The 22,251-nt window shown below is 38.9% G+C and overlaps 1 protein-coding gene across 8 annotated transcripts in view; it reads left to right on the top strand.

Annotated features, from left to right (window-relative positions):
• Positions 1-22,251, top strand: part of mura (ring finger protein murashka) — a 38,608-nt gene that overhangs the window by 13,926 nt on the left and 2,431 nt on the right. For 3 of the 8 annotated variants that reach the window (XM_017897341.1, XM_017897342.1, XM_017897343.1), the window contains exons 2-11: positions 9,335-9,550; positions 9,617-9,868; positions 12,050-12,251; positions 12,318-12,405; positions 12,530-12,615; positions 12,704-13,279; positions 13,361-13,561; positions 13,657-13,946; positions 14,163-14,466; positions 14,659-15,413. In XM_017897341.1, the coding sequence (XP_017752830.1) occupies positions 9,633-9,868; positions 12,050-12,251; positions 12,318-12,405; positions 12,530-12,615; positions 12,704-13,279; positions 13,361-13,561; positions 13,657-13,946; positions 14,163-14,466; positions 14,659-14,733 (2,058 nt within the window). In that variant the 5' untranslated portion in view covers positions 9,335-9,550; positions 9,617-9,632 and the 3' untranslated portion in view covers positions 14,734-15,413. Of the gene's footprint in view, positions 1-9,334; positions 9,551-9,616; positions 9,869-12,049; positions 12,252-12,317; positions 12,406-12,529; positions 12,616-12,703; positions 13,280-13,360; positions 13,562-13,656; positions 13,947-14,162; positions 14,467-14,658; positions 15,414-22,251 lie in introns of those variants that run through there. The other 5 variants (XR_001890096.1, XR_001890097.1, XM_017897344.1 and 2 more) reach the window with 5 other exon arrangements.

Here is a 22,251-nt window from a genome sequence, read left to right as displayed (position 1 = left end):
AGCAGGGCTAAGTGTACCTGTTACCATACGTATGTACGCATAAATTAAGGCGTCGCGGTACGTCTTGGGCACTCGCGTGCGATCACGCGGAGTAAAGGGTTCGAGTGAACGGTGGACGTGCTCCAAATATATATTTCGCTTTTCCACGTGAAAAGGGCGTTGTTCCTTTCGACACGTATCGTTCTTCGGGGAATTTTCAAGCCTCTGCGTGGGTTATTTGAGCGTGGAAACTAACGGAACGGCTAAGAGGAGATCGCGAAGGGGGAGATAATTTGAGAAGCTTAGTGTGACGTGAGAGTATAAGGTGTTTCAAGAGATCGGAGTAACACGTTTACAGACTCGTATGGAAAATATTTCCTCCGTTTCGCGATGGAGAACTGGCCTCGGTAGACACGTTGGACGCGATAATCGGAGTCGTAACGCAGGGAAAACGAGGGGACAGCGAGTTTTCCTGATACGGGGATTTATTTTTGTCGGTAATGCAATTTACGGTTTGTTCTTCCGGTTAACGCGTAAGGTGATTAGCGCGCTTTTCGGGGACACCCGGTATAGTCATATTTGGAGCGCTCCCAGCGTCACGAGTGTGACTCGTTATCACCTCTGGACTGTTTTCCACGCGACAAGTGTAACTTGTAAGACACAGGGGGTTAATTTGATACGAGCGCATAGTGTGATACAGCCTCTAATAAGAGAAACGTGAAAAACAACTGCACTATATATTCGCAAATAACAAGACTATTGAAATAACCCGGCTTAAATAGCAATGCAATCTTATAATGTCACAGAGGTCTCAAATATCGTCCAAGTTCCACTTATTTACGTTGTAGTAACATTTCCTTCCATTCGGAGAAAAAGAAGACCAATTTTCTACGCTTTCCGAAAATATCCACCGTCCGCCATGTTGGATTTCTGCAGTAACGTTCTAAACTTCAACGTGCTCATAGAGGTCTTGAATTAAATATTTTCAGTTTCCCCTTTTCACGTCGCAATACAATTTTCTTCAATTAAAATTGAAAAAGTCAAATTTGCCTTTACTCCAGAAATATATGCTCACTCGCAATGCTGCATTTTGCAGGAGAATTTTGTCCGAGTATTATTCGAATTTCAAACGATCTCGAAACGCGAGATAATAAGTTTCGTACTAATAATAATTCACAAAAATATCGTCGTTATTTGTATCTGGAACGAACTCGATTTGACGAAAGCTCGTTAAGCGTTCGGCCGCGAGGAAACGCATCATCCTCCAGAAGTCGAATGTTCTTTAGCCAGAGTGGACCTTGAATATTTTAACGCATCCTCGTTTCTTCTCGAAGGCTGCGAGTCGATCGTTCGCGCTGCACAATCGTTCCCCCAGCTATCTGTTCGCGTTATCTTCGCTCGAAAGCGAAAGAACTTCTCCGTGGAGCGGATCGAAGCGGACTCCATTGTTCTTTTAGGAAAACGGAGGAGAGTTCCAGGGTCTCTCGCAACAGTGGAATCGTTCGCCGAGTCATTCGACCCCTTTTGAACACCATTTGAACCCATTCGAACCTATTCTTAATATTTTCGCTCCTTTCAATCCTACGCATCGGATTAACGTTACAATTCTCTTAACTCAACTGCGCCATCTCTAACTAGGCACCGGAAGAAAGTAACTAGAAATTCAGAAACAGTTGCACGCGTGCCTTTTAATCGACTGCAAATTATCCAAACGAAATAAATTTCGTCGTGTCACGTAGTGACTAGAGCGCCGAATACTTTCTTCAGCCATCGGTGCACATAATTCCCCAGGACGCGATAAATCATTGTACCAACGAGGTACAAAAACAACATCGGAATAAAACTCGTTTTGGACCAGTCAATTCGCTATCAGCTCCACAGAGAGAGAGTCGTCGGATCGTTTCCAGTTCAATCAATAGCCGCCATGTTGCCATAAATCCGTGTGCACCGAACGAACCACGGGCGTGTGTTGCTCGTGTAGATTGTGCGTAAATCACTCTCATAATCAGCACCCTGATGACAAGCGGCAAAGGAGCCTCGTGTGAAGAGAATTCGACAGAAAACTGAAAATCCATCCTGGTGCATCCTTTGAAGAGAGCGAAGTGGAAGTTCCTCTTTCTCTGTCCCTCATCTCTCTCTTGCTCTCGCTCTCTTTCTCTCTCTAGTCCCTCGGTTCGTGTTCCCTCCCTTTCGTATCTCTGTCTCTCTTCTCTATCCCTCTATCCCCCCTTCTCTCTCTCTCTCTCTCTCTCTCTCTCTCTCTCTCTCTCTCTCTCGGTCGCTCTCTCCGGGGTGCCAGCCAGTTTCGTGATACGAAGCGGCCTGGATCGATAGAGAGCAGCTCAGCTCCTTGGAGTTCCTCTCTTCGGTAGAGTTGACGATTCCTGGAGGACTCGAAGGAACCGAGGCATTTTCTCTAGCAGGAACAGCGACAGAGACGGAGGTTGATGGGAGAAAGAGAGAGATAAAAGAGGGAACAAGGTCCCGACCTGCACCGCCACCGCCCTAGGGACGCCTTTTGTCGTTCCGGCCTTTTAAGGGCTAGTCGAGTGGACGAACGAAGGTCTACGGCCCTGTCCGTGAGACACCGTGCCACCAGCTGGTGGAAAATCGAAAACGCAGCTGCCGCCTTCTCGACCGGCATAAATTCCAGCCTTTGTACCCTCGCCACTGGCCACGTCTTCCGTACGCCTGGATCCGCCTGGAGTTTTGGCCGAGAATATAATCGTGGGAGGCTCCTACTCGAGCCTTGTTCGCCCGGAACTGGTTGCTCCGACAGCCGACGCTGATCGAGGCCTGGCTTGGTCGAAAAGAGCACCGAGAATCCCGACGAACGGATCTGCAAATGGTGGTCAGTGAGTTCTTTCTTTTTATGGCTGATTCTCGGATTTTCATCCGTTTCTTCCTTCTTACTTAGCCAATTTATGTGTATATATATATAGTGAATTTTTTGTAGGTTTTCGTTGGTGATAAGATATGGAGGTTATGTGGACATCTTGACCTGTTTCTTTTTATGTATCAGACTTTTCCTTAAGTCAGAGTATTAGTACTAGAACTACCGACCTACGATACCTAAATATGGACAAGGTATACGTAGTTATGTTTCAATCTGGATAAAAAGCGTTATTCGGTTCGCGAAAAAGTATATTTTCGGAAATTATACAAATCAAGTAGCTTTGGTGTTGAAAAGTTAGAGATTAGACGTGAGAGGATATTTTACGGTCAGAGTCGAGTGCTTACTTGAAAATACTCCACAAATTCAGATTCCGGTTGTATCCATGTTGATTTATCAGCTTAAATTGAGACACGGTGTATTACGCTTTATGTATAAAAGTTAGAAAGAGTCCAATGAGTGTCGAGGGTTGAGCATTCGAAAGTGGAAGATTTTCGTGCCAGATAGTGCAGATTTGGAGCCTGATGGTTTGGTTATATGTTAAGAACAGCCCTAACGATCGTAGCATATGGATTATAATGAGTGCGACTTGATATAGACGATATAAGTAGTTGGATGTTAGTCTCGCGTCACCGATCTCACATTTCGTAGCCATCTTCGCCTTCATTTTCGACACAGAAATTCCTGGACGAAGGTTCCGTCGAGTCAGAAATTAGAAAAATTAGAATAGGCACATGGGGAGATTCAGATGTTTCAGAAATGGAAAACTGAGATTGCGCCATCGGTCTCCCATTTTAAACACACGAAAGATGTACTCCTACGTTATCGGTCATAACACTGTTAACGCTTGATATGATATGAAGGTAACTCTCGAGTTTGCATCGTTCTTGAAGCAGCCGAAGATCTTCGACCAAGATTCGCTTCGTTCCTTGAGACGTGTTGACGTTCAAAATTGTGTTTACCTCGTTCCAATGGCATGAATCTTTCCTTGGATTAATTTCGTTATGGGATTCGAATACTACAACGATTTTTGTTCACTAAACTTATCACGATTCTTCAAATGGACACTCTTGGTAGACGAAGAAGGTATCATATGAGCCTGAAAAGAAATAAGATGAGAGATGAGATTGTAGATTTTTCATAAAAAAGATAGTTTAGAGAAGAAATTAAAAATTTAAGTTATGCTAGGTGTAGTGTCAAAATGTCCACCTCTACTAGCTACTTTAGGCTATGCCTGGTCGAATGACTAGTTGTGGTATTTCACCAGAAACAGACTAAGAAGAGAGATATATAAATAGAGAAATTAATTACGGGTCTATAATATGAAAAATCGTGAAGCTAGGTGACAATATTCTTAATAAAACATTAAAAATAGCTGTGTTCGACCTGACAGGCTTAATGTTAAAATGTTCACCTCTACCCAGTTACTCTAGACTACGCCAATGATCCACCCACGTGAATGTGGAATACGGTAAAAGGAGAAAAAAAAAAGGGAAAAAAAATAATTAGCCGAAGCTTCGGATCGATGGTTGAAGCTAAAAGATCCAGCACCCAAGCCCACGGAATCGTGATGGTTCGGGTCTCGTGACCCCGTTCAGGCCAGCTTTTGATCACGTCGCCGTCCGGAACGGTGCACGCGTTTCTCGCTGCGACTCCTTCGTCCTCGTCTCGACGGTTTTTGCGTCGGTCGCGTCTCGAGAGAGCCGCTACCACGGGAGAGAAGTTTAAAGGTAAACGGGTTTCTCGCAGACGCGCACATCGCCACATCACCAGGAGGCTCTGGCCTCTCTCGGTCAGACCCACAAGCATCGCGTACGTGTACGTAACGTGTCTCGAGGTTTTAGCGACCAGACACTCCTTCGTTATTTCTTTATTTTCCATGAAATACGCCGTATTCCATCCGATTCACGTGGGATCATACGATTGATCGTTTGTGGGTACCTTCGTCCCTTACGTTCCAGTGTTCGACGACCCCGTGGATGGTGCTCTGAAATCCTCTAGGTCCACCGTGAGTCGAAGTTGCTTGAAACTCTCTGGACCTGAAATTTCGTACATTAGAAAATGCGACGAGTAATATTTCAAAATTGGAGAATTGAAATATTTGGAACCTTGGGAATTGGGAAAGAAGAAAGTTCAAGCCTGGAGAAATAGAGAATTTGAGACGTAGCCTCGGATATTGAGTTGTATATCGGAAGCTGCTTGTCGGAGTAAAATTAAGCCAGATCGGTGAAAAGAGTTTGTTGGAACGAAATCGGCATCGAATTAGCTCGATGTCGAAGCTTTCGTCCTTTGTTCGAAGTTTCCACGCGTTCCTCCTTTGACGAAAATGGACCTCCGCCATCACTGTGGTACAAAGCCATCGAGATGTTCTTATTATTGTGTCAAAGAGATGTATTAGACGTTAAGTAGCATTTAATAGCACCTGTTACGTTGCTTCGCCCATTGCCTTACCCCTGTTAATGATATACAGCACCCAAGACATAGTAAATATCCAGCATATGGTACATTTAGACTAGGAGTACACGTGCACCATTATCCTTTTGGAAGGAAATAAACGTCAGTGTCATTGATAGCTTGAGGAGTATCTACTGTAATAAACCAAAGATCAACAATTAAACAGTAGATATTATACTGTACAAATATACAAGCATTTTTATAGTTCACTTTATTTAAACTAGGACTACCAATCAGAATAACAGGTTTCGTATATCTTACGTTTGCATTTGTCGCGAACATACAGCTACTTTGACGAAATTAACGTTGACATTTAATCATATAAAAATATCGATTATGTACGCGTATATATTTTCAACGTACGACTTTAATTATTATTATCATCGTGTCTATATAGCATAGTTACACGTTATAGATCGGTAGTTTCAGTCTAAATATATAACAATAAATATTCAATTTAGAGATAATACAAATTTTCTTCTCTGTTTACCCAACTACCGAAAGAAACTTCGTTATTGATACAAAATGAAGCAACTGGATGCTTTGCCTTCATTTTAGATGGCCTATATCGCGAGATCTGTTGATTGTTAATAAGAATCACCGATCACATGAAAATTAAACGAGTAATTCACTATCTTTTATTAGATACCCTTATCTCCTCACGTGACATATGGCGTGTTCACCTGGTGCCCCTGTGCAAACCATCTAGTTTCTCGATACCAGCCACCGGTGGTTACTAAAAATTCTACCCGACCACCTGACCAGCAGATAGTTTCGTTATTAATCTTTACTTATAGCTTTGTATAGTGCTAAGCGTTCTGGTAGATACGTATCATTTTGAACTATCACATTCGAAATAAATAATATCTACATCTCCTTTCATATTGCATTCCAAGATATTTGTTCTATAGTGTACAACGAAGCATACTTTTATGTACGACGACTCATTTGAATTTTTCTGATCAATTGACAAAGAAGTTCGATATTTCGAGTGGCTTCTGAACTGGCAAGAAAAGGGATCTAAAAAAGGAAGAAACGCGACGATCGTGCAGTTCACAGATAGCATACTCCGTTCTCAGATTATTCAAAGATAATTGTAGAAGTCTGATGCAACAGTCTTTGGTATCTCTTCAGTTTAACTTCCAGAAGGCACGATTCTTCACCGATGTTCCTAAAAGTCTCTTCACAGACACCGGTTCACGAATCGTCCGTTTTTCAGGCATCAAAAATGTCTAAATCGCGTAAAAGAAGAAGTTCACTTGGGTCGCCATATTGCACAGCATAAACTTTACCATCGCCGAGCAGCAAATGTTGACATAAATTCCATACCAAGAACATCAACTCCATCATCCTGCAACCAAGTAATCGTTAGTGATCGCGACTTTTCCCGTCCACTCTCATGAAAGAACTTCTCTCTGAACGCTAACTCAAGGAGAACGTGTGACCACGAGCCCGAAGAGAAGAAAGACGCCATATCCGATGGTGAACGTCCAGATAATTGTCTCCTCAAATCCAAATACATTCAGCTTGCCCGACAGAAAAACAGGCAGGTGGTATTCAGATTTTAGCCGAAAAAACAATCGAGATCCCTTTTATATTTGACTTCGATCCTCATCCGATGGTAGCCTTTTTTTTGAAGTGCCATACTTCGACAACAGGAGGATGGTATTCTTGCCCAGATCGAAAATTCGCTACAATCCAAGGCTTATTTCCAGTCGCCAGGAATATTTTTTTCTTACCACTGTTCACGGAGCCACGGACTGCACACAAAAGTAGAGAGAGAAAAAGAAAGAGGGAGAGGCTGGCCCAAAGCAACGGGGCCTGGATATTCCGGTTCACCTAATCGTTTCTTCGGACTTCGTGGCCAGGGCCCAGCCTCTCTTCTCTGGTTCCAAGAGGGAAAAAATGAGAAAAAAGATGCCGGTGCGCCGTGGGTACACAAAGGGACCAGAAAATGGTACCTCTAGCCTGCGCTATAGAACGCTACCACCCAAATTGCCTGTAGGCCCTGTGGAATATTCTTTCACGGAAACGAGAAACACGTTGCAAGCATTTCACAGGGATTTTGACGATTTCCAGTGATCTTTGTGTACCAGGATCAATTGGAATCATAGAGTCGTGCATACCATTAACGATCCACGCCTATCAACGATCGTGCATCCTCTGTGTATACCCTTCTCGCATGCTGGTTCTCTTTGTTCTTGTATAGTGCGGTGCTTCTTGCATTTACCTTTAGCTGGTCTTTGCACAAAGTTTTCATAAGGAATCGTTCTTTTGCTTCCACCTTCTTTTAACCTGTCCACTGCTTTATAAATAGCCAACCTACAAAGCGAAATTTTAAGATTGACTTTTAGTTTTAGCATATTGTACGTAGCTTTGTCTTCTTTATGAATTTGTCACCGTCTGTGTTTCGTGTACTCTCATATAGCATTTCACGCTTGAACGTTAGCCGTGTCAACGGCCTATCGAAGAGGAGCGATTCCGCCGAATACGTTTTTTCTTTCTGAACGTATGCATTGGCTGATTGAATTGAACGACAAGGGAACGAGAGAAGAGGACGTGTCGTGGTCTCGAAGGAGGCAATGACTTGGTCGTTGAACGTCAACGTTTAACGCATCTGGGTCTGTCGTAATTTCAACCAACTGCGAACATACAGGGTGTCTTAACATATGCATCCGTACGGAAAAGTAGCTAACGAGACATAACAGAATTTTTCTTACACAAAATAGTCACGTGCAGCGTAAATTCCTCATTCTGGTGAAACATTGCGTGAGATGATGTTGGGATGATCTTGAAATAATCTTGAGATACGCTGGAAAAAAATTAAATTAAATTACAATCTCCATACTTTGCTGTCTGTGTGTTCTCTTTGGTTATTCGAATAAGAAGGGAAACGAGATTTTGAAACACTCTGTATAGCAGGAACGAGGAATGCAATTTCACTCGAAAGTCACTAAACTAAGCAATAATTAACAATTGAAATTCGAATCTTTATAGTCATCATCGTTTCTCATGCCTATCGGAATATTTTCCATATTGCATACTTCTTTTCCTTCCTCTTACCTCTTCTCTCGGATTTCGACGTCGATTGAGCACAGGAACGGGCAGTAAAATCGACGGCTGGTCGCCCAGTGATTTCATAAATATTCCCGCGGAATTATTAAGCTCAATTTGCATACGTCGCGATTCGCTCCTTTTCATGACGGACTCTGCTAACATGATGACGAGGGCGCAAACGTGTGCTAACGGCGAGCGAGAGAAATGAGGATTGACGGGTATATCTCTGCAAAAAGAAAACGAGAAAGAAAAATAAGAGTGACAGAAAAAAGAGAGAAATGGAAATGGTTGCACATGGAGACTAGGTGGCGGAGAGCTTTTTTTCTGCGCCGGAAAACACAACCGAACTTGCCGCCACCAGGAGCGGAAGAATCATGCGAATGTCTTTATCAACGAATCGGTCATAGGAAATGATATTTCGAAATAAAAATTGCAGCTTCTGTCGTTAATTTCGATTAAACTATTTCCGTTTATATCGGTTCTTTATTCTTAGATATAATTGTTACTGCTTCTGGAATTCTGTATTATTATTTTTTAGAAAGAATTACTATTATTTAATATATGGTCACAAATTATTTTGAAACATCATTCGTCTTTTAATCACGTTATTGTTACATTGTGAAAATACTTTTCAGATCATATACTTACCTTTTTTCTCTTATTCGTGAATAGTATTACTTTTGTTTATAAAAATAGGTAGCATTTTGCATAAAGAACTAAAAAGTAAAAGACAGAAACGCATGATTACATTTTTGTTAAAAAATATAGAAAATTGAACAAAAGTACGAGGTACTTACGTCGGTAGCGTCGGCCCTGGCGTTTCGAGCAACACTCGAACATGGCGGCGAGCTCGGATGTTCTTTCGACATTTCGAAAGAACGGCGCGCGAGGTGGAAATCACCTCTCGATCATCTAGCCTCCTGGCCGTGTAACGTTCGTATATCTCGCCAGGTTTTCTCTCGATAGCCGAAATTGGAGGAGTTAACGTGAGGCGTGCACGTTTCTTACGGAGGGGCCAGAAACGTGTGCGAGATCGGGCGAAATTGGGCGGCCAAAGTTAACCTCAGCCTTGCCGTCGTGTCGTCCTGTTTCAACCACGAAAACAAACCAGGAAAAAAAGGTGGAGCGATACCGAGGCTCACTGTGAAAGAGAAAGAAAAAGAAAAAGTAAGAGTGACGGAAAACGAGTGATAGAGAGAACGAGGGTAGAATAATACGATCGAAACGGTGCAGAGCGAAGGGGGAGGGAATGAACGGCCCTGGGAGTCATCAGCATCGCGGCTTGGGCATGCAGGGACGTTACAGGGCCGTAGTAACCGGTGGCACCACGGCAGGGCCCCACTCTCGCCCCCCAGCGCCACCTCTCGTCCGCGGTGGATGGCACCCCCATAATCAGCACCCTCAGCACGCCCAGATACCCCAGCAATACACCGGCAACAAGGAATACCCGTATCGACAATGTCCACCACCACGCTTCCATAATGGGTATACCATTGCAATAACGAACCAAATGCATCTTTGGTGCATAGTTACCTGTCATATCGCTAATTTTTTAATTTTCTTTTTTTTTTTTGCTTTCTATACTACGTTTGTCGTACACGATTACAGAAATTGATATTTTTTTTTGTTTTAATTTTGTGTATTTTATATAATTTTCTTTTCTTCCTTTTTTTTTATATTGTTTTCTTCAGTTTACTTTTCTGGTACACAGTCATGCGCGACTTGTTAACATCCTATCGATGATGCACAACCCATCGACATAAGAGGTTACGATAGTCAAAGTGATCGGAAGTGTGGCGATTCGTTATTGCGTAATAAGGCAAATTATCGCTTGACTTTATTCGGGAATATTGTTACATAATCTCTCGTAATATCGGGAACTACGCATACATTTAATTCCCGTAAAAGTTTCGATTCGCTGTCGTATCGATCGATCGATCGATAGACAGAGAATCGAACGTTTGTTGATGGGTTCGCGCATTTACCAACATGAACGATCGGTATGGAAGAGCGAAACTGAACAGTCGCCATGAAAGTGCTCTGTTTAAGCAACGTATTCGGCTTAGCAAGTCTGTATTTAATTTTCAGAATAACCGACATTGAAGAGCCGACGATCCTAATCGACGATAATAAACGCGTGCAGGGTTGTCCTCAAGTTGCGACCCTGCAGCTATAACCGCGGTGCATTATCATTTTCACTACGACATTTTAGTGTTCGATAGCTAGTTGAAACTTACCATTTTTCTTTTTTTCTCAATTTTTTCTTGTTTGTTTCTCGAGTTTGTTGCTCTGATTAACTTTTCGCGACCTGAAAACGCACGATATCGCAGTTTGTCGATAAAAATTCGACCGCAATATGTCCATAGACTACGTGATACATAAATACGCGTGTGCATGCGAAAATACGGTTGAAGCTTGCTCTATTGAGACGATTTTGTGAAACTGCTCTTGTATATACACACCTAAAATCATGTTATACGTAGTATAGAATAGTATAATATACATGTAAACAGGATATTCGCCCGTATATGGCACAATTTAATATACTATGCGTATAGATAATATATAGTGGCTAAATTATACTTTCGTTCGTTACGATATCTCTTTTGCGAAATTTACATTTCGCGAATCTGCCATGAAACCGTTCATTGCTGCATGAGACTCCATACAGCACGCGACCTTGAAACTATAACTCAAATCAGAAATAATTTTTATAATTCAATAACGGATATAATTTTCTTATGTATCATACAAATATTTGATCATTTGTTCTTGTTTCATCATTTTTTCTTCTTGATTTTTCTCGTCTCTATTTTTATTGTACTTATAACGTATAATATTTATACATTCTCTTCACTGGTTATCTTGTTTAGCATGTCACCGAATGAATACTACTTTTTGAATGGTTATATACACGTTCGCTTTTTTGTACTTATGTTTCCCGTCACGTCTTTTATATTATCTCGTCTAGGGACTTCAAAACTGAGGACAGAACTATGTTTCGCGTTAAATTCCTAGCATATCGTAATTTTATTGGTATTGTAAACGATTCGTGTAAACACGTTCATAATATGACTACATTTATTCAGCTGCGCGTGGCTAGGAGTAATATTGTTTCTGCAACGTATCTAGTCGAACAAATGTCGTTTTATCGCGAGTCGGTAAACGCGTTAAGGTAGAAAGAATAGAGACGTCGCCGCCATGTTCGTAATCCACGGTACATGAGATTCGTATTTATTAGTATGTTATTTCGCAGCATTATATCGCGGAGCCGTTAGCTCGGTACTATGCATACTAATTGTTTGGTAGATCGATACACGTGAATGATCAAGAACTGACGTAAATAGTGTTCAAGGAGGAAAAGTCGACGCTAAACTATGTGTGTGTCGGCGTTATGGTGAAAGTACTTAATTCGGTGATTCCAAAAGATCTGTAACAATTTTGAGAAACTATTAATATCGATGCAATCGAATTGAAATTTTGTAATGTTATGAGCAAGATTCTTAATGATAACAATGGGAATTCATAGGTTTAACGTAAGTTGAAAAACGTCTATCGAATCACTACTAAAAAAGTCATAACTATTCAATTTCACCGTAACATTGACACTTATCGTTTTCTTTGTAGTACTATTATTGATGATATCTTAATTTTGTACACATCTAGGGATTGCCCTGGCGTTGGTACGTCTTCCGGACCAAACGGTAAGGAAGTTTCGTATCACGGGAACGTAGGCGGGTCTAGCGTGGGGTACAAACCGCCCCCGCAACATAGTCCGCAATCAAGAGGCCCACCGGCACATTTTCCGCAAGAGTCCGTGAGCCCACCGGCTAATTCTCCGCCGTTGCACATTAACATCTGTGGTCAAGTAAGTATACTTCCTTCTTGCTTTCTTTCTCGTTCATTTTTCTTTCAAAAATCTATACATTTGTAGGATAATACGATGCGTGGTCCATTATTGAATATGAGTCCAGGTCTTGGAGCTAGCGGCGTCGATATGGAGTATCGTAGAAGTTCCCAAGGTATCTCAGGACTTTTGGAATGATATAAATCTTGGTTCAGACAACCATTATAGTCTCTTCATTGCACTTGGACTTACGATTGAAAGAAAATGTCACATTTCATCTTTTTTTTTTCTTTTTCTAGCCACAAACCAGCTACCTCTAAGTCCTGTACAAATACAGCCATCGCCGCCATATTACAGACAACCTAGTCAAGATGATGGTAGAAAGGTATATGAAACAGTATATTTTAGTAAGATCTCTGCTACTGCTTTAACTTTCAACTTTCGATACGAAATCCATGTCGGTATACTTTTAGAGCGAGTCACCATCTAGAAAACGTCGTCGAATATCCCGCAATGGTGCCGTCTCTGGAATAGAAGTCCGTGAGACAACGCCACCATCACCTACACCGCCATTACACACGACTCCACCTCCATGGGAATTCTCAGCAGCGCCTCAGAGGCGATCACCTCGGAATCACATGTCCACACGCGGCAGTCCAACTATCAGAAATCGTTATCAACGATATACGGATTCGTTTGGTTTATCCTATCCTTTTGTGCCCGGTCACACCCCTCTTCCGCCCATTCACAGTTCCCATCACGGACTCCTCAGTTCTCATCACAACATTCACAATTCGCACCATAATTTACATAACTCGCATCATAACATGCATAACGCCCATCAGACTCATCCTCATCATCCACCGGGCACTGGGCATCATCCTGCCCAAGGAGCAAATGGTCCCGTGGTTGTAGAAGTTGGGCAACTCGGTTTGGAGGTTACCGTTAGCAGGGAACTGCTCTGGCATCCTCCGGCGACAGGTTATAGGATTCCTTGCCAGTTACATGGCATATATACACCGACCGGAGCATTTGCGCATTCATGTCAGGTATAAATAAAAGCCATACATTCTTTTTTATGCTGCATTTTGTTTGGAAAAAATACTGCTATTTTAAACGTATTTTTACAGGTCACTCATCACCATAGTCACTACTCAGCTCCACATCCGACCCACTCGGGTCATAGCCTCGTTGGTTCGATAGTAGGTGCAGCATCCAGAGGTTATCCTACACCAACTGGAGGTCCTGTAACAGCACTCCACCACGCTCATGCGTCACCACCACCCGTCCATACTACTCATTACAATGCGCACCATCAACTCTCCCAACAGGTATGATTCAGATAAGACAAATTGTTATATATAAGTTCTTTCATATATTGCTGAGAGAAAATATTTATCTAATGTTCCTTTTTTCTTTGTTATAGCGGGAAGTTGAATTAGAATTAATGGAATCCCATCATCACCACAGAGTAGGAGCTGCAGCCAGTGCAGCATTACCACATTCATATTCTCCGCCAGCTCTCACTCAAGTCACTACTCCTACTCCTACTCCCATATTCTTATCAGAAACGAGAAACAGTCAATTGGATATGATTCAGACCAGAACACGGCGCACAGCGTCGAATGTTCACACGCTCAGACGATCCAGGTCGAACAGATGGAGAGGTATGCTTCCAGTGCCGACTACCTATACAGGATTCTTGTTACATTTTTTGTAAGTATCATTGTTTCATTATTGTGGCTGATACTTGATTTAGTACTGTCCAGGGTTCCTATATTTTTTCATTGTTATTAAATGATATTCAGATTTATAAAGAACATCGGAAAAGAATTATAAGATGTATGAAATTCTTCTACCATGAACAGTCTTGACTTTACTTAGTTTATAATAACTTCATCTGTTTAATTTGCGGAATTTTTTGATTTACAGCGCAATGTTCAACAATGCAACATTGCCCCCGTATAGTCAAGGAGAATTATCTTCACCAGACTCGGCAACCGAAAATTACGAGGCCCTGCTATCCTTGGCGGAGAGATTAGGAGAAGCTAAGCCACGAGGCCTAACTCGAGCCGAAGTGGAGCAGCTACCCTCGTACAAATTTAACGCGGAAACGCACCAGGGAGACCAAACTAATTGCGTGGTCTGTATGTGCGACTTTGAGGCTCTACAATCGCTGCGCGTTCTGCCGTGCTCACACGAATTCCACTCAAAATGCATCGACAAGTGGCTGAAGGTAAATCGTTTGTTGGTAATAAAATATTTGTAGACTATCGACGTCTAATTATATAGAGATATTAGAAGTAAAATTTGTATCTTACCTGGCAACTCAAAACTAATTACATAATGAATCAATTATATTAGAACAAAGATCCTTAAGTTAAAAATTAAAATTAACCATGTTGGTTTGCTCATTTTCTGATTACAGTCAAATCGAACTTGTCCAATTTGCCGCGGCGACGCTGGGGAATACTTTGGAAATAGCGGAACTGGTAGCGACTGACGCCAAGCCGCCCAAGTACACTAGCGCCAACTGTCACGGGTCTCAGGGACGCTACTCGGCACAGAGATTCCAGCAATCACATTGCTGGTTTGTGCAAATTTCTGTTGACAAGCATTTCTTCCCTTTTCTCTGACCGAGCCGTGTGTGTCACGATTAACCACCTCGACTTCGTGAAGAGGAGGGGATTGGAAATGAATGAAGAACGGAAAACGAAAAATACGGGGAAAAAGAGTAAAATTCAGGGTATGATGTCAGGGTGTTTGGTGTCGAGAAAAGGACCACACACACGCAATAAAGGTACACGATTTAAAATTACAGCATGCAACGTTTTTACAAGGCGAATTAACGTCTCTGCGTTTATTCCATTGTTTTTTCTCGGGAATAGAGAAGTTGAAGAGAGAGATTAGAGAAAGAGAGAGTGTATAATAACGTGTAATGAGCAAATCAACCAAGATTGAAAGAAACGAAGAGAAAGAGTTCCAGAGATTTGTTAAAAGCTACTGCGCATTTCACGTCAGGAAATGAAAATCTGACTATGTATTCGTTTTGTTTCATCGACGCGCTTCGAGTTTAACTATATCGTGTTTAACGTTTGTTGTTTTCTCTTTTTCGTGTTGCTACTTCGTCAAAGTGTCGGGTTTATTCTGTACATATATAATTACGTAATATGCAAAACTATCATCGCTACTTTCCATTAACGTTCCAATTTTTATTATTATTATTATTATTATTAATGTTATTATTATTTTACTTTTATTATTAATATTAATATGATTATAACCTTCATCATCATCATCATTATCATCATCATCTTCTTCATCTTCACCTTCATTTTATCATAATCATCATTATCATTATTATTGTAATTGTTATTGTTATTATTCTTAATATTATAATTATTATTTTTATTATATTATTATTTCTATTCTTATTATGGCTACTGCTGCTATTACTATTGCTACAACTATTTCTAATACTACTACTATCACTATTATTATTATTATTATTGTTATTGTTATTGTTATCATTGTCATTATCATCATCAGCATCATCAGCATCATTTTCATTATTATTATTGGTATTATTATTACTACTACTAATACTTCTACTACTACTTTAACTATTGTTGCTACTTCTGTTACTCTTCCTACTTCTACTACTATTACTATTGTTGCTCCTACTACTGCTACTATTATTATAACTACCACTATCAGTCTCATTTCTACTGTTGCTGCTGTTGCTATTACACAACTACTGCTACTATTACCACTATCACTATTATTATTAGTATTAGTATTATGATTATGATTATGATTATGATTATGATTATGATCATTATCATCACCATCATTATAACTATCATCATTATTATTATTTTCATTATCACTATTACCACTATCACCATTATCATCGTTGTAATTATTATTTTTGTTTATTATTATTATTATTATTATTATTATTATTATTATTATTATTATTATAATTATAATTATAATTATTATTATTATTACTACTGGTATAATTATTATTATTACTATTACGATAGTTGTCTTTTTAATGCTACAAATTGTACATATATACTCGCAAAAACACACTCCTATTACGATATTACATACACGTGTTGTGCATACAGCCGATTTGATTTTGTAGGTGATTTTTTTTCTTTTGGGGCACTTAACCAAATGTAGCATATACATTCTTTTCTTTTCTTTTTCTCGCGTCAAACAGGCCAAGATGTGCCATTATGTGAAGTAAATGAATTAGAAGAAAAGAAATCTCAAGTTTTATAACCTATATATAGTCTCGTTGCGTCTTTTGTGTTAGGTTGAATCATCATTTCTTTTGTCATCACGAACTCCTAAGTGTTTTCTATAGTAATTAGGGATTATAATTGAAGAACGGAAAGATTATTAAATCATTTTGTCAGATGGCATAAATATTTTGTAAGTTATTTGGCCAGATATTCAATATGTTTGTTTTAAAGATGAAAAAGAATTGTTTTCCTGTCATTCAGCAGACGAAAGATGAGTTTCCTTAATTTTACCGATTTACAGACTATCGTAGGACGTAGAATTATCAGGGACAAAAGATAAATGGATCAAATATCGTTCGAACCGTGAGGGATATTAAAGAAAACGAAGAAATAAGAAAAGTCAGGCTTTTCAGCAATAGTATTCACGCAAAAAAAAGAAAAGAAAGCTACATAAAGAAGATACAAAACTGAATAAAAGAAAAAAAGAAAGATAAGAATACTGCTTCTGTTTCCTGCGCATCTACCTCTAAATAGATGAAATGAAACGATTCATATTTTTTTATACACACATCTCATAAACAATAAACGTACGTATGCTAAGAAAACCAAAAAGAGAGAAAGAGAGAGAGAGAAAGAGAGCACGCGAGCGATAGAAAGAAAGAGAAACCAGTGGATAGGAGAAAAAAGAAGAAACAAGTTAATTGCGATTTTTCGAATTTTCATGATATTAAAAGTAACAATTAAATTAAAGATTAAGATTTATCTGATATAAAAAAAAAATAAGATAACGTGTATTTAGAAGTCCCTAACAGAGAGCGAGCGAGCGAGAGAGAGAGAGAGAGAGAGAAAGAGAGAGCGAGCGAGTGTTTATGAATCAGATAATACTCGATTAAGCGCATTAAAAAAAGGAAAAAAAGAAAATTCGTTTTTGAAAGAAACGTACGTTCCCGAGGTTTTTCGTAAAGGCCTTTCACACTTATCCCAACTGAGCGATACCACGTGGAAGAAAAATGCGTTTGTTATTAAACTTCATGTGATTTTCTTGTTATTCGCGGAACTCATCATACTTGCATAATTATTATCGATTAGACAAATTTTCGTTGTACATCGTAGTTGAATGAAATTATTAAAAAAGTTTCCTTACATAATTCTTATCCTAATGTATAATAAAATTTTATATAATCAATTTCTTTTTAGATTAGTACATTTTCATAGTTAATTTTCTTAGACTCCCACCAGAGTTCATTTCTTCTTTAAAGGTAGTTAATTAATAATTATATTACTGAAAGTTCCATTTATCCTTGGTTTTGCGTTAGTTAGGTCTTAGTGTAATAATTGATAAGAGAAGATCACGTGGTGTGTTGTATGGTGAAAGGTAACGGTCGGACATCAAATTTAATTGAAAGGGGAGAAACGCATAATGCGATCATGATTGTACCTCTTTGATCTTATCCTTCCATTTCTTATCGCGTGCCTTTACTATACTGACCGTGTATCGGGAAAAATGATAGGAGTTCTCATGCGAAAAGTCGACGAAGGGAAGAGATATGGGTTATTACCATAGGGGGCAGGCTGAATTGACACGAATCATCATATTCGCAACTTCATAAATAAGAGAAGAGAGGGAGAAAAGAAGTATCAAATGACTATTAAGCGTTTCGAAAAATTTCTTACCCACCATCGTGTGCATAACCACGAAAAAGAAATGTATTCAAAGCACAACAGTAAAACCACTTGTGACAAACGTGGTTAGTAAATCGAAATGCATCATCATTATGCATCTGCATGACTAACTTATAAAACAAAATACGAAAACAATGGAATTGCAAGTATGAAAATTATAATTGTTCATTTTTATGTTTCTGCCTGAATTATTGTCTTTTGTTGATTTTTTTGGATATTCCAAGCAGAATGTAATGCTTAAAAAGAGTTATTTAATTTACTTAACGATTCTATAGTTTTCCAGTAGAAGTTTACACTGGCTTATGAATATTATCTATATTCTTGTATAAATATTTTATAAATGTTCCACTTGGAGTATCTCAAAATCCATTGACTCATAGTTCATCCTCAGATGGATACAGTGAACAGGTCGATTTACTTCTTAAACGAAACTCGTCCGTACAACCGCATATACGTAAAACATGTACTTTTTAGTAGCTTTGTACAGATTCTAAAGCTGCGTTCACGATAGTAGTTATTGAATGCAAGTGACGTGTATCAAAAACGAGTTATAGCTCGTTCGGATCCAATTGGCCGCTCAAAGTAGTCGACGTTTCACTCCTTCGCCCTCGTTTTATTCTTCCACCACATAGACCCCGTCTTTTATCTACGTTAATAAGTAATTAAAAACAGAAAAAACGCAAATTAGTCGTTGTTAAAATATGTTATGTTATACATGTGAGAAAAGAGGAAGAAATGTAGCTTTGAGCGGTAACAAACATCGAACAGGAACAAGACAATGCAAATCAAAACTCGATCTCATTTCCAGTTTCTGTTGCTTCATGTTCAAATTACATTTCGTCTCACGAATTGCGAATTTCTTTTTACATTCTTGTTATTTGCATCGATGTAGTCGGTTTATTATCGAACACAATATCAAAAGATCGTGTGCGTGTGTGTGTTCGTGCGTCTGTGTGTATATACAAGAAAGAAGGCAAAAGAGAAAAGAAGAGAGAGCGTTAGTTTTTCCTAGATGCGTTATAAGAGAACACATATCACTTTTCTCCACCGTATATCCACGCGTCTCACACGCTCACCCTCTTTGTCGCATTTTAGATCCAAGCAGAGGTGGTAAAGGGAAAGGTTCATTTTTTTACTAATTTAAGTCTGTGAGTGTGAGTATGAAAGAGAGTAAGTTTATCAAAAGGGACGATTATCGGAAGAAGCTGACGCCACAGGCATCTTTGTGAAGAGACTGTATAAAACCTTTTATAACTCAGTTCCTTCGAATTTCCTGTCGTTATTACACTTTCGTTTAGTTTTTCAATAGAATTATAATCTAACAGCATAATTTGGAGATTCTTTTTCTTTCTTAAGTACTTTACAAATGATGTCTGCTTGCTATGGTGTTTACGTTGAATCAATTTACGTAGAAACGTGTTTATTCGATACATAGATTTCTTTCCTCAAATCTGCAATCGCTGATGATGTTCGGCTCTAGTAATCTTGGCCTGTTCAACGCTCCGTCCCTTGATACGCTTAGACTAAGATAGTATAAAGAAACCCATAATGCGTACCTTAAGCACATCCTGAAGCTTAGTGTACCAGTCGCAGCAGAAAAATCCATGATCGGTTCCTCCGACTTCGTGTATCACTCTGAAATTGATAATTAAATTAAATGAAATTGAAAATTAAAAAGTGCTCGCAAAGTATTAAAAAAAAAAAAGGAATAAATTATTGGAAAGTTTGTAATTTCGCGGATGTTTGAGGAATCGGTTACGAAAAATAATTGAAACAGTACCAAAAGTAATTGTTCCGACGTATGAGTTCGCGCGAGTTGCTTTTAGATATAAACGATATAAGTCCGTATATAATTTGTATATAGAAAGAAAACATGTATTCGTTTATACACACTGTACACGTATCACGTGTTTAAATTGCAGGAAAAAAAAACATACGTTGCTTCAATTCTCGATTACTTTGGGGATAAAGAAAGTGGTTGGCATTAAAAAGTGTAATATTGAACTTGCGCGTTAACTCGGCTGTTGCGTCGGTGTTGCTGAGCCAGCTGCGCGTTCAACTGATTTATGCATATCGAAGACCGTCGTCGTTGAAGTATTCATCTCCTGAAAGCCGAACGTATGTTGGACGCAGCAACGTGAAAGCCCTCACCGAAGTAACAAGGATCGATTTCGGCCTCTGTTTCTTTCCCATTCTTTCGACTTTCGCATTAACATTGAAGACAAATTGTTAAAACATTTGCCTTTTATTTTTTATTATTCCCTTCTGTTCTGCAAAATCAATGAATGCGATTTAAAATTTCATAAATTTGAAAATATAAAATATGATTATGAATAAAATTTCAACGCGTGCCACCGTTTTGAAAAAATTCATATTACCCAAAAATCGTAAGAAGTAGGGAAGTGTTCGCTCGGTTGGCCCAGCAGCAAACGTTTTACAAATTAAAGTACCATTAAAGAATGTTTTTCGTCGTCATCCATATCCGAGAATCATATCCAGTGACCTGACATCATGTTCGAGTCCTCGGCGAATCGGGAAACTAAAAATAAATCAAACGATCCATACAAAGTGCAGGATATATCGATTTTTGGCGCGTTTAAAATGTATAATCAAGCTTTATAGTTTATAGTTTACCGTTTATTCGTTTCAATAATAACTTCTTTGAGACAGCGATGAAGAAGCATGACACGGTCGTCGTATTGCTTCACGACAGATAGTACAAGCATGCCATTACTTATAACTTATTATTAATTTCTTCGTGAAGAGAAAATATTTTCTCAAACGAGTGGTGCTCTCTTACCATGCATTTGTTCTTCTTTTCAAACCTATCGGAAGCGTGTACGTTTAACCGATTCAGAGATAGTTTCGATAGTCCGCCATATTGGAAAGTACTTCAGAACGCGCGAAAATTGAAACACGAGAAAGATCGCCGCTAGTTACTTCAAATATTCATTAATATGTATATGTAGTATTCCTCTGACTTGCAACCAAGAATTTTCCTCAGTTTCTTTCTTCTGTTCTCTTTTTATATCGACACCAATTAACATGTATGACAATTTCGAAGAACCGGGTGACAAAAAAAAATTCTATGCGTCTTCTTTAACGTTACGTTAACATTATAAACCTTGTTTACGTTGATATCGGTTGTCAATAAAGAGCGCCAAATTCTTATTTCCTCCTATAAGCGGTATATCAAAAATACGTCGCATTTAAAAATATATCGACTTCCCTTCCTTTCTATACTGTTTCTCCTTTATGTTTCTTTCTTATTGGCGTGAACACGTAGATTCTTGCTCTGTTAGTAAAATAATTAGTGTGTAATATTTGAAGTTGTCCAGACGCTGTCCACGATAACAAATTTCTGTAACAATTTTATATATTTTGTTAGTAGAATTAATTATTGTCGCTGCTACTGCTGCTGCTGATACCATTATTTCTTTCGTTAAATACGTCAGATACGTGAGACATTTTTATACAAACTCGATTTAACGTGTTTTAGTTGTATTATGATATTTAATTTGTTAGTTGCTGTTATTATTAATTAGATAACATTACCATTATTATTATTACGTTATTATTAGCTGATCATTATATCGGTTCATTAAATCTATCAATAACCAATTTGTAATATCGCTAATATTGGGAACACATTGTTAAATAACCAAAATGCGACACGAATTTTTGTATACAAAAGAAAACGGAACAAATTTCGATGATTAGAAAACATCGAAGTGTTTCCGCATAAGCGAACTATTGTACAGACACGGAAATAACGATGCCAAACATTATATATTATTAATACGGACTCTCCTGCTGCTACTATCGCTACCGTCTACTATTATTCTCATTATTATCACCATCATCATCATCATCATCATCATCGTCATCATCATCATCATCATCATCGTCATCATCATCGTCATCATCATCATCATCATTATTATCATCATCACAATCATCTCCGTCATCATCATCATTATTGTTATCATTGTTATTATTATAACTATTATTATTATTATTATTATTATTATTATTATTATTATTATTATTATTATTATCATTATCATTATCATCATCATCAT

This window comes from Eufriesea mexicana, unplaced genomic scaffold (genome assembly GCF_001483705.2).
Source record: "Eufriesea mexicana isolate 0111107269 unplaced genomic scaffold, ASM148370v2 scaffold415, whole genome shotgun sequence".
In the NCBI taxonomy this organism is placed as follows: domain Eukaryota; kingdom Metazoa; phylum Arthropoda; class Insecta; order Hymenoptera; family Apidae; genus Eufriesea; species Eufriesea mexicana.
The sequence above is the reverse complement of the archived record's forward strand: the minus strand, read 5'-3'. Positions and strand labels throughout refer to the sequence as shown.